Here is a 14178-nt window from a genome sequence, read left to right on the forward strand (position 1 = left end):
TCCAAATACACATTAAAGTGAATAGCCTGATTACCCAATATTTGATAAATTTGAAGAAAAAACAAGTCTAATGAGCTTTGGACTATTCCATTTGAAATCCACACTACCCCTGTGGAAGATTTTGGAAACATGTTCCACAGAGGGAGTATGAATTTTAAATAGAATTACACATTAGGCAGCTCCATTTGAATTTCATACACCCTCTGAGAAAACTTCAACCTGAATCTTTCACAGAGGGAGCACAAATTTCAAATGGAGCTGCCTAATTCTATTTGAAATTCATATTCCCTCTGTGGAACATATTTCCAAAATCTTCCACATGGGTAGAGTGAATTTCAAATCAATTAACTTCTGAAACTTTTGTGGCCACTGGATCATTATTCCTCTTTGTAACATCTTACTGATGCAACTTGATGCGTACTTTTGCGTAGTGATATCTTGATGATATTAAGAAGGGAAAAGTCTCTTGGTCCTACAGTTGGCATAACAGCATAACATGAGATGCCCTCTTGTTTGCTATGCCAACTTTTATCCCAATTTTTGAGATATTTTCTAAAAATATCAAGAGTTATCTTCAGAACCACTGAACCAATACAAGGTTTGTTTGTACTCATTTTGATTAATTTTTCATGCCGATTCCAAATATGGTCATGAAAATTAAAAATTCTGAAATTTTTGAATTATAAAAAAATTGAAACTTGCCGTCTGCAGTCGACACCTGCCTGGAGAGGGTTAATGACTAGACAAGATAAATGATAACCTACCCTAGGCACACCTCCAGCATACACCCTGCTCTCTCCTGAATACACTTGACCAGCAAATGGTGCAGTCACCCTGTCTGTACTGTCTACAGACATTAAGATATTAGAACCAGCTGTCTCAACTGAGATGATGTGGAACTGATCATCAGCATAGGTACTTCTTTGACTCGGTAGTGCAATGGCTGGGTTCTCCCCGGATTTCATTCTGAAAGAGACTCTCCCTTCTTCAAAAGATACAGCTGCATAATCACCTGGAAGTGATCAAATAAATTAGAGATTCGTTTACAAATGACCTTTTCGCTTACGCATGACCTTTTGCTTATACACAGATCTATCGCAAATTTCCATTGTACAAAGATGACACTATGATTGCACTTTTGAAAATACATGTCAACAGATGCAGAGTGAGCATAGCAATTTTGTCTTGTGTGCTTCATGGAACAATTAGCCCTAAAATACTATGGTGGTCAGCCATAATTTCCCAATTTTCTGTAAAGCACAATATAGTTAGGATGCACACCTGCTCAAATCCTCTAAAAATATTGAGGTATACACAGAAAGCCACAAAAAGATTGAGAAGTGTTTTTGATCAATTTGGACATGCAGATTCCAAATCTTTTATGTGTACCTATATAAATTGTTCAAAAATCCTCAAATTTGACATCAAAGGGTAACACATGGGTCAAATTTAAAGTTGGTCAATTTTGGTTAAAAACCATACCACAGTATTTTCTCTTATCTATGGATTCAAGAAAAGTATAATTTGACCTACTTGAGACATACCATTCTCAAGTTATATGCAAAATTGGCCAATTTTGAAATTTGTTACCATTTAATATCAAATTTAAGAACTTTTGCCTACTTTTGTGAAAATACACATAAAAGACTTTGAACCAATGCTCCAAAATAACCAAGAATCACTCTCAAACCTTTGGTAACTCTCTGTGTGGACCCCCTCATGCCTGAAACCGTTTGTAATTGGGAAACAAAATGAGCATGCATAAAAATGTTGTGAATTCTTCCCAGTAATGAAATTCAAGAAACTTTCAAGAAATAGTCACACTTCACTGGAACTTAGTCTAAAAATGTTGAAATTAGGCCAAAAATAATTTCTTGCTTGCACTCCACTGACCCAAAATTGGCCAAAATCAGGGTCGGCCCTTTAAAAAAAAAATTCTTTGAATTTTTTAGTTTATAATTTTAATGGTTTTTTATTACTTTTTCTGTGTCTAAATTTCGTTTCAAAGCTAAATTTGGCCAACATTTTTCTTTAGAAGAAAACCATTACTGTAAACTCATTATAACATTTATAACTATCCATTCATGCATCATCGTTTCCAATAAACTTAGCAATATGCCTGTAAGTATGCAGTCGTTCTAATTGAATCAATTTCTATGGTGTATTTTGCGTATTCAAGGACTGAAGTGAGTTATTGATGTATATTTCCACATGACAATGTTCATTGCCTACATGCCTATACAGTAGTGAGTCATTAAAAAAAAAATATTTTTCCAACCGACCCACCCACCCCAAAAATCCCACTGGAGGGCAAGCAAACAATTTTTTCTTGGCCTTATTTAAAAAAATTCCCATATTGGAATTAATTATTAATAAATTCTTACCATTATTTGGCACAGGTGTCATATATAATACCAATCCATTCTGTGCGTCTGTTTTAGCTGATAACAGAATGAGTTGACCGCCAGTGATGGTGTAGTCGTATGTCAGATAGCTGGTACTGTCAAATGATGGTATGTCAATGTTGATGCCTAGAAAAATGTGAAAATTGATATGTATTATCAGGTTTTGTGATGAGAGATATTGGATTTGGTATGAATAGAAACATGCTGATCAGAGACGTCTCGATACAATTTACAGAGGATTAGAGATTAGCAATTATTAAGTTTCTAGTGGGTTCGCCGTCGGACAAGTTTAAAAGCCTATCCCGAAATTAGGATTGGAGATGGAGAAAGAAATGTGCTATGCGCATATGACTACATGTGTGCTTTTATAAACACTATCAATCTCGGACACACTCTGTAGACAATGGGAACCAGACTTACTGGGGCGAATCTGTGGTAAGGCTAATTAAACTGAAACGTGTGTCTGCATTGGACTCAAATTGTATGTCGCTGTCCACAGTTGACAATGGGATAAGTATGTGAAACAGGTATGTAGGGGTGTATGTGGGTATGTGTTTCATGTATCTGTGGTGTGTGGGTATGTAAGACAGAAAGATGTGCAAATGATACATACTCTCAGAGCAAGTGTCCCCAGTCAGACCCAAAGGACACAGACATCTATACTGAGTCTGCGATACTGCTAAACATGGTGCTTCAGCTTGGCATTGTACATTATCACATACACTGGATTCACAGTTCACTCCAAAGTAGGGCTCTACACAGATGCATTGAAATCCATTCACCTGAACACAAAATGAAAGAAAAAATCACTTAATATATGAACTTGACAGATTTCTATAATTACCTACTACTGTTATACAAGACTGCCTTATCATGGTGGCCTGGGCAATTTCAATCATCAAGACTTGGTAAGAAAGTAATTATTGTTCAGGTCCAGAAAAATCCCATCTATAGACCACTTGACATCATTGCTTATCAACAAAGGCGAGGGTCTGGTCTATCGATATGCTTGAATGAACCACTACACTGTTCAATGCTTTCTTGTACGATATGAAATGTGGTGTGCGATTAAAAATGCACATGCCCTGAGCAAAGAAGGGCAAATAACAATGGAAATTGCAATAATTTGCACGCATACTGCTGTGCAATGACGTCACATTTCAAATGGTCTATACACCCTTCAAATCATGGTTTCTTACTTCTTCCCCAGTTTGAATTATTATTAATTCCTAAATATTGAAACCAAACGGAATAGTTCAAAGTGTCACATCCAATCAGCAAATTTTAATATAATGCTTCCTATGGCCAGTCCGACTGTGGTTGTATATTAAAAACCTACACCATATTTCAAATTTATAATTGTCACATATATCAACGGTGTCCGGTCACAATATTCTCTTTTTCTATTGGTCAGCAATATCCAACTTCCATACTAAAATCTTCTGTCACACTGATAAGCTTCTATGATCTTACCCATGTTTTATTTCAGTTAAAGATATGTGTGGAATTTGTATTTTGTTATTATCAACATTTAGTAGTTATGTACAAGGCTGACATTACTTCTTACCTGGTCCACACATTGAGCACCATTCAGACAAACACCAGGCTGACAATCATTGACTTCTGTATCACAGTTGATTCCTTCGTACCCTGGCATACATTGACATGTGTAGCCTTCTAATGTTGTATCGTCTACTGTACACAGACCTCCATTCTGGCAAGGGTTCACTGTAGCAAAATGAAAAAGAAAAATAGTTGTGGAATTTCCTCAGTATCTTACTGATAATTCTTAAGCATACAATGACATGTCTAAACTTTATAACTGTAATATAACTTCTTGTATAATTGCTATAGTACTTTTAGCCTATAGCAGTCATTGCATTTGACATGTTGAGGCAACTATATTGCGCACACGTCTATGTGGTGCCTTTAGATTAGAGTCAGAAGTTTTCCGTTTAAAGGAAAATGGAAAAAAATCACGGAATCGGAGGTACAACACAGAAAATGACATTTTTGTATGACGTGACAAAAACTGTTTAAAAGACAAGAGATATAGCCTACATGTTAAAAACAATCTTGAGTTGTGTGTGTCAATCTTTATGATAAAAAATACTGTTTAATAATGCCAAAATAAAGGTATATTACCAAGGCATGAACCCCCTATCCATCCAAACATCGTAACAATCGGCCTATTATTGTGAGAATATTCCAATCAGATCATATTGATCGCGATATTGAACACTTTATTGTGATATTAATATCATTCATAATCATTGTTTATACATTTTAAGCTTTATTCATAAAACATGGATTTTACAAATTTTACAACACGGATTACAACACGGAAAATGGATTTTAGAAAACTGTAAACTTCAGACTCTACTTTAGATGTGTGCAAATGTATGCCACAGGTTTGTATGACTGCTCTTGATTTGGGTACTCAATTAATTTTTGGGCAGGTAAGCGCCAAATTTCCAAAAAAAATCTCTGAATTAGTGCTTGAAGCTCAAATTTTAGGCTAATTTTAGTGTATATAGACAAAGGGCTTTGTGAACTTTATACAGGGGTCTCTGGAATGGAATAAGAAATTGATGGGGCCTCCAGAATGGAAAAAGAGCTTGAAACAGTGGGTTTTCAGGGCAGCACTTACCTATAATGCAAGGTACACAGAGAACATTCTGGGGCTAGGAGCTATTCACATAGCTTCAAATCTGTGTTTATAATCACTGCGGTCACCTCGACTAAAAATATTGCCACTTATAAAAGTAAGTCCAGATAGTTTATAGTTTTTTACTACCTGGATGAATGAGAAACTTCACAATCTATGCAGAAGCTATCAGTGTTGTAGTCAAGACCTCTATGTCCGAGACCGAGACCGAGACCAAGACCTGCCCGTCCGAGATCGAGACCAAGACCGAGACCAAACCTTCCGAGACCAAGACCACCCCTTCCGAGACCAAGACCTCTAAGTTCCGAGACCAAGACCGAGACCGAGACCTTGGTTTAATCCCCTGGGATACTCCAGTTTGGTTTGGGTAGGGGTGTGCCGCTGAGAATTTAAAAGGGAACCCATCATTGTACCAGCTGTTCAAGAAATTTGGACCTGCAGTTAACACTTTTGTCTTAATTTTTGCAATTTTTTCTCCAAATTTTGGGAAAATTTCAAAAATGTTGGCGATAGTGGAGGCAAAATTAGGCTAGTGTGTGAAGGGCTGGAAACAACAGTGCGCAAAGCGCGCAACATTGAGCAATTTTACCATATTTGGGCCAAAAACACACTTGTTTTTCGTGCTGAAAAGAAGATGCACACTGCACAGGGCAACTATTTGTTCATCTCACTTCCACCACCTGCCCACCTATGTTTAATCATGAACTGAAATTGGAAGCTCACATCCAAACAAGCTCAGTTATGATTCATTTATAACTTTTTATAACCTTATAAAATGATTTCTGTATCTTTATTCTTAACAATTTCTTCAACATTCATTGAAATTTAGGGTAAGGAATAAATAATGAACAACAACAGAAAATCATATCTTTTTTCTCAGGTCTCGACAGGTCTCGAACAAAAAACGTTCGAGACCGAGACTTTTGAGGTCCGAGACCGAGACTTTTGAGTTCCGAGACCGAGACCTTGACATCCGAGACCGAGACACTACAAAAAAGGTCTCGAGATGGTCTCGAGACCGAGACCTGGTCTCGAGACCTACAACACTGGAAGCTATACACAATTCCACTCACCTGCACAGTAATCACAGTAGAACGTGTCCTGTTCATTTATGCAAGGCACGTTATCAAAACATGGTTGTTGAGCACAGTAATCCTGCCTCTCACAATTGGCACCAAGGAAGCCTGGTAAACATTGGCATGTGAAGTCTGTACTAAACTCTGCATTGGCTGTATTCACACACACAGCACCATTTATACAAGGGTTGTTAGCGCAATAGTTTCTGATCTCACACAGTGTACCAAGGAATCCTGTTGGACACAAGCAGCTGTGAAATAGAGGAAAAAAGCGGGAAAAATAATCATAATTTATCATATTTAGTACTGTGATTCAAATTGGCCGATACGGGAATCAACATGAGTCTACAAGACAGATGTTAGCAATTATAAACTTGTGATAGAAGCCAAATACTGAATGATTGGTGTAAATGTTGGTTGACTTTTGAATGTAGATAAAATCATCCAAAATAGTAAGTATGGGGTTGTCAATTCAAAAGTGTCGCCAGACACTTTATCTAGCTGACGAAAGAGCCATAAACCATCTGGTGACACGACCAGTGTAAACTTTGAATAATTAGCATACGTTTGTTAAGAACTTGATAGTTGACGGTTTTATTAGAATTCTTTTACCCGGTTGACAATAGATCAATTTACTCAGTGTTTAGCTGGTGATTATGCAGTGGAGCTGATCGAATGCCTACACATCTACCAAATAGCACCGAGACACAATTACTTGACAAGCATTGACCCCACATGAATAATTGCATACCACTGATAAAAAAAATTTTGATAATGTATTTAGTACCTAAATGTGTTTATCTGATCAATGCACGTAGCTCCATTTTGACAGAAGTTCCCAGTGCAATCGTTAACATTCTCTTCACAATTGGTTCCTGTAAAACCTGTAAAATGTAACACAACATACATGATAATAGGCAGTTACTGACATATCTTATAATTGCACATACAGTAGAATTCCACCTACAAGCATATAGGTCTATGCCTCTAAATGAGTCGGTCTTTGAAACGAAAGAGACAAAGGCAGACACCCTCCACAAAAACATTATTTGGAATTTAAGCAACTATATTACTGACACAGGCAGCTATAAAAACATGTATTCACAGACTACCACAGACTATGTATCAACAGTCAAAGTCCCTGTGCATTATATGCTGTGAATTCTTGCATATTCATGAGGGCGTTTATGCGAAAGCCCGTAAAAAATGCGGTACGTGTGTAACAGTTTCGTCTGTTGCATTTCATGGAAAAATCGGCCCTCATTATCAGGATGCTGAGACTCTGACTGTTTGGACACGGTCTGTTATCTCTTTCATACATGCATGTATTGTTGTAAAACCAATTTATTGTAATATTTTTGTGGAGGGTATCTGTCTTTCAAGCAAACAAATAAACACAAATTTAAGTTGCTCACTTACCTGGCCTACAGTTGCACACATATCCACCCTGAGTCTGCGGTACACACTGGCCGTCATTTTGACATGGTGAACTCCCACACACAGTAGTGGTTAGTCTACACAATGGACCAGAGAACCCTGGTGGGCAGGTACAGCTATAGCCGTTTGATGACGTTGTACATGTGCCACCATTGCTACAAGGAGAGGAGTTACATGGATCCTCTGATTCGCAACGATTACCCGTGTAGCCAGGAGGGCATCTGTAATGAGAAATATGGGGATATTACAAAGATGGTTTTAAAATGGCCCCGGGGGATCACTCATATATGAAAGTTGTAAGCATCCAAGTGAAAGAAAACACGGATTTAGGGTGGTTTTGAAAAGCAAAACGAGGATCCGCGCGGATCCGCGATTAGGGTCTCAAAACACTCAGAAGGGGTGGTTTTTTTAAGGACGATCCTCGCTTAGGGTAGTTTTATTAATTACCCAATTAACGGACATTAGTGGTGACATATTTATCAAGTTATTCGGCACAAAAGAGTGGTTGCTGAGCAATTATACTGACCAGATTTTTAGAAAATCGGAGCCAACAGCGCCAATTTTAAGCTTACCGATATCATCACTGTCACTGAATGGCACTCTACCGGCACACGCAATGAATAGGGGCAAATTTCAAACCATTCCTCACTTATTGTGTTTTTGTCTGTCCTTGTTTAGGAGCAAATTTTAAACAAATTCCTCGCTTAGGGTGTTTTTATTTGAGTAAAATCCTTGTTTAGGGTTAGTTTGACACATTTTCGACATCCTAGCTTAGGGTCATTTTTGAAAGTCCATTCACGCGGATGCTTACAACTTTTATATATGAGATGAGTGGCCCCCTAAAATGGTGCAACTTTTACAGGAGTTTTAGCTCCCAAAATGAGCAAGCACTTAAAATCAAAAGTTTGACAGTTGTTACCACATTGTCAATAACCATGGGCTAAGTTCTACCTTCTACTGTATGTGTTATGAAATAAAGCTGTATAATCCTTCAAAAGAAGATTTTTTCCTAGGCTAATTCTGTGCTATTTTCCATGCAGGATAAACCCAAACTTGATTCCTTAATAAATTAATTACATACCTGCATTGGTAATTGCCTTGTGCATCTTGTACACAGTCTCCTCTTACACATGGATTAGAGCTGCATCCTGCTCCTATCGTCTGCTCCTGACAGAATGTTCCGGTAAAACCAAACATACACTGGCAATACACCTAGACATCACCAACAACAATAGTATGTGGAGTTACTATAGTGTTGCAACTACTTGTTTAATGTCCGTATACCTTCATCGAGACAGAGTCAGTAAAGTAAAATCAAATTTTGAGATTTTCTCAAAAACTGTTAATTTTTGCAGGAATCTATTATGCCAGTTGGACTACTTGCATCATTTGCTTTCTGAAAATGTATAATTTCATATACTTCTCATCATAACATTTAGAAATACAATAAAAAACAATCCTATAATTACTGACTCGAGAAAGGTACATGTATACAGACTAAAACCTCATTTCTCCCATATGAAATAGCAAACTCCAGCTGGGTTGTCCCAGTTGATATTCATATACCCTCTATGGAAGACATGACACTTCTACGTACGGAGTGTGAATTTCAAATGAGGTTACCTGAATGGGTGACTCCATTTGAAATCTACACCCCCTGCATGGGAGATTAAGGTCATGTCTTCCATAGGGGGTGTATGGATTTCAACTGGAATATCCAAATATTGCTAGACAGTGCTTGATCTGGGGTTACTGTTCCAAACCCAGGCTACTTTTTGTACATTACCATGCATACAGCCTGAAGTATGGCCCTCTATAACAATACACATACTGTACGGAATAATGTGTAGTATCAACACGTCTGTCAATAGCCTCAGATTGAGCATGTTATGAATATTGCACTCTGTGAAGGTGGTAGAGAACCTGATCCTTCAAAAAAAATTTTATCCAAGCTTGTTCATCTTCATGTGATTTCCACAATTCTCCGGACTTCAGATCACACTTTGAAGATCTTTAAATTGGCAACTATAGAATACTTAATTCCCATCTGTAATATTTTTGTACACTTACAATAAAGCATCACACCTTGGCATACTTACCACATTACTAAATTCCCAGCATGTTCCGCCATTTTGGCAGGGGTTGTCAGGGTAACACAAAGGCGTTGGGCTCTCTTCGCACCACAAGCCCCCAAAGCCATTTTCACATATACAAAATGGACCTATGGAAAAAAAGAAGGCAACAGGGACATGTAATATATCATTGTAAAGGCCATTTTGAAGTGAAATTTCCTGTCCGATATCACAAAATGTGAAAATGCCAACGTTACAGCCCATCATTGTGGATAGTCACATCATTATGTGAACTTGTAAAACATAAATCTGGCTTATTCAAACTACTGTGGGTTCGATGATTGCACACAGATGTTACTATGGCTTTGTTATAATAAATTGATCTACTTCTGACAAAATTTTGTCAACAGCTACAATCAAGATCAAGGAATAAGTAGGCTTATACATGACAAGTAGGCTATATAGTGATATGACTTACTAAGACATCAGAATCATATGATCTTGTTACTCATTTATTAATCCTATTTATTAACTTACCAAAAAAATCCACAAAGCATTCAGCCGAATTCCAGCAAGGATCAGGATCGCAGGATGTCGGAACACTTCCACACTGCTGACCAATAAACCCTGGAGCACACATACAACTCCAGCCAGTCTCTGATTCCACACACAGTCCTGTAATCAATGGCAATATCTATTATATGTACACCACATTTTTTGGTTTGTTTATCGGGCTATTAGCTTGATCGGAACCCACTGTAACAAGGTCTTTTACTCATGTGTCATCTGCCCTGCCTTTTCCAGATGAGCCACGGGCAGAGCAGATCTTTTTTTACTTTTTAGTCTGGCTATGATTTGAGCCTGGGACCTCTCGCACCAAAGGCAAAGACCTTAACCAGTGTATTTTGAATACATGTTTTGGTAGTTTTTTTTTAATTACAGATTGTTACATGCAATGACCAGGCATGGTTCACACATGTTACAGTAAACAGTTGGCTTATTTTCAAATGCATTCAATATATTGAAGTTGACAAGCATACTATCATATCCAGAGTATCTCCAAAGTATTGTTTAGAATCACTAAGTGACATTCCTCCGATGCAGTAGTGCCATCACATGATATCCCATTATTGGAAATAAAAGTCAGCTACCATTTCAGTTTAAGAAAGCATCATAATAGGATGCAAGGTAGGAAATAAAGTAAATAAAGCCACATTGGACTATTCCATTTAAAATCCACACTACCCCTGTGGAAGATTTAGCTAAAGTCTGCCCCAGAGGGAGTATCAATTTTGAATAGAATAGACAATTGAGTAACTTCCATTTGAAATACTCACTCCAGTTGTGGAAGATATAGGTAAAGCCATAATACAGGGGGAGTATAAGTTTCAAAATGATTTACTCTGACCAATTACATTTGAAAAACATACTCCCCTATGGAAGATATTTCATAAAATCTTCCACAGGGGTAGTGTGGATTTCAACTGGAATAACCCATTTTCAAATGATATGGCATCTCTTTATAATCAACATCATTTACCTTCATTTTGGCAGGGGCTGCTGTCACACGGATTCACCACTTGATTCTCACAGCGAAGACCAAAATACTGCTCAGTGCATTCACAGACGTATCCATCCGCTCCATCAAAACAGGTGCCATTGTTAAGACATGGATTACTATCGCATGGCATAATAGGTGGCGCAACTGTGCTCGGTAATTGTATCATGTCACAGTTGGTACCCGTGAAAAACCTATTGCATTCGCAGCGGTACGTGTTAGCTTCATTGATGCATACACCATTGACGCATGGTCTAGCATCACAGGGTAATGTTGGAGGCGCCGTTGGAGGTGGACCAGGCGTGATGACGACATCGCAATTTTTACCGCTGTAACCAGTTAGGCAAAGACAGAAATAATCTGTACGGTCCTCTGAATCAAAACACTGTCCATTCATGCATGGGTTTGCTGTACAAGGCAACGGGGGCTCGGTTGGAATTGCAGGTGTCGTTATAGCAACATCACAATTCATGCCTTGAAATCCAGCGAAACACAAGCAACGATAGATTGCCCCATTTTCTAAGCAGTCCCCATTTTGACACGGATTAGGGTTGCATGGGGAAGGTGGTGGTGGTGGTTGCGTTGTTTCTGGGCGAATGGTTGTTACGGCGACGTCGCAATTCAGTCCTGTGAATCCGTCCGTGCATACGCAGGTGTAGGTAGTGGGGGTATTAGGTATGCACTGAGCACCATTACTACATGGGTTGTTCAAGCAAGGCTGTTGCATAGGTGTGGGTGTGGTTACAGGACTTGGTGTTGTCACCACAATATGACAATTTGTCCCCGTAAATCCCTCGGCACAGACACATAGATATTCGTTTTTTCCTTCTCCGTCTTGATAGCACACACCACCATTGATACACGGTTCATTGTCACATGGCAATGTTATGGGTGTTGGTGTAAGAGGTGGTTGCTCCGTTATGGTAATCTCACAGTTTGTACCTGTAAAACCTGTCCGACAAATGCAAATGTACCCGCCCCAGCAGGTCAAAACACTGTCCATTTACGCAAGGGTTTGTCTCGCAAGGCAGTGGTGGGAGTACAGTCGTAGGTGGTGGAAGTGAGGTCGCTTGTGTGGAAGGTCGAATTTCCACGGCGCAATTTCGTCCCGCGAATCCTTCCGTACATTCGCAGGTGTAGGAATTTCCAGTATTTAAGCACTGACCATTAACGCAAGGCTGTGAGTCGCACGGTAAATTTTGAACCTGACAGTTTTGACCTGTGAACCCATCCCTACAAATGCAAGTAAACGAATCACCGGTATTGATACACTGTCCGTTAACGCAAGGCTGTAGATCACATGGTTGAATCGGGATGTCGCAGTTATCACCCCTATATCCTTGGACGCATACACATACATACACTTCATTATCACTGAAACACTGTCCATTTGCACATGGTTGTGAATCGCATGGTAATATTGGTATATTACATAGGACGCCTCTGTAACCGTCGTCACACACACAAATGAATGTGTTTTGTGCATTTGTGCATTGTCCGTTTACACAAGGGGCTGTATCACATGGTAAAGAGGGGGCCACCGGAGTTGTGGGGGCCAATGTAGTCGGTGGAAGAACTGTCTCACAGTCTTTGCCGGTAAATCCTGTATCGCAAGAACATATATAATCAGTGCTGTCTGCGAAATTAAAACACTGCCCGTTTACACATGGCTGTTCATCACATGGCTGAATTCTTTGATCGCAGTTGATGCCGCGGAATCCTGTGTTACAGACACATGCGTAATTTGATCCTTCGTTACGACAAGTGCCTTGAACACAGGGGTTGCTATTGCAAGGCAATACTTGACTGTCGCATCGCTCCCCTGTAAATCCACTTGGACAATCACACACGTAGCTGTCATCGACAACACGACACAAACCGTTAACACAAGGCCTGCTATCACACGGCGTCACACTCGTCTCGCAATTAGGCCCTACAAATTGTGCCCCGCAGATGCAACTATAAGCGTTTCCGTTATTTTGACATACTCCTCCGTTAAGACAAGGTTGGGTGTCACATGGCTCCACTTGCTGCTCGCAACGTAGCCCTTTATAGCCTTCCAGGCATATACACTGGTAGTTATTTCCGATAGATTGACATGACCCAAAGACGCAGGGGTTGGATGCGCATGGTATATTACGTTGACATCTTGAACCAGAGTACCCTGCTGAGCAGTTGCAGGTGAAGCTTCCAATGGTATCGGTGCATACACCTCCATTTAAGCATGGTGGTTCCTAGGGGGAATAAATCATAAACAGTAGGTATGCATTCAAGGCAAAATATTTATATTAAAAACTATAATTACAGATTTTAATTTTTCATCAATTGAGTCTACATGTTGCAGCCTATGTTGCAGTCTATACACGGTTTCAGAGAAGAACAGCAGAAACTTGCTCAGATTAGCGCGAGTGCCTTGCTAATGAGCAACTGTACACAGAGCTTTGTGCTTTAGAACCCCACTTCCGTGTTTATGCTGGGCACGCTCTCAAAATGCAAACAACTGCTGTTTTTCTCTGTCAGAAACTGTAGCAAATTTATTCATTTCAATTTCATTGTTAAAGCAGAAGGATACTCAAGCAACAAATGGCTTATTTAAAGGGGAAAACCGGGACAGACTGGGAAAGATGGTAGCTCTATACACAGGACAGACAGCTTAACATCCCCTCCTAAAGATGGAGTACTCTCACGTTTCATTTACCCAATTCTAAATGAAACCATTGGGAGAGCGAAAGTCTGAAGGTTGTAGATCAAACTATTTCTTATTTTGTGTGACAAACCGAGAAATATTACTCACGGCTTGAGCTTTCGCCATCTTGGCTGATGGCTTGATCACAAGTGTTTGTTGTGATCTGGTCCACTGCGTTTCCCGCGGAGGTTGGATGCACTCTCACTCCCAAGGTTGAAGGTTGGTTTTAGCAGTGGATCATATAAGTGACTGAGAGAATAAGCCCTGTCGTTGCGG

General features: G+C 39.3%; 1 protein-coding gene across 1 annotated transcript in view; it reads right to left on the bottom strand.

Annotated features, from left to right (window-relative positions):
* LOC140155398 (uncharacterized) overlaps positions 1–14178 on the bottom strand; it is a 117368-nt gene that overhangs the window by 30446 nt on the left and 72744 nt on the right. The window contains 12 exon segments of the mRNA XM_072178233.1: positions 765–1012; positions 2385–2531; positions 3019–3187; positions 3973–4133; positions 6147–6400; positions 6937–7033; positions 7569–7807; positions 8668–8798; positions 9686–9807; positions 10196–10333; positions 11199–12195; positions 12197–13450. Coding sequence (XP_072034334.1) covers positions 765–1012; positions 2385–2531; positions 3019–3187; positions 3973–4133; positions 6147–6400; positions 6937–7033; positions 7569–7807; positions 8668–8798; positions 9686–9807; positions 10196–10333; positions 11199–12195; positions 12197–13450 — 3957 coding nt within the window.

The sequence above is a fragment of the Amphiura filiformis genome, chromosome 1, assembly GCF_039555335.1.
Source record: "Amphiura filiformis chromosome 1, Afil_fr2py, whole genome shotgun sequence".
Lineage (NCBI taxonomy): Eukaryota > Metazoa > Echinodermata > Ophiuroidea > Amphilepidida > Amphiuridae > Amphiura > Amphiura filiformis.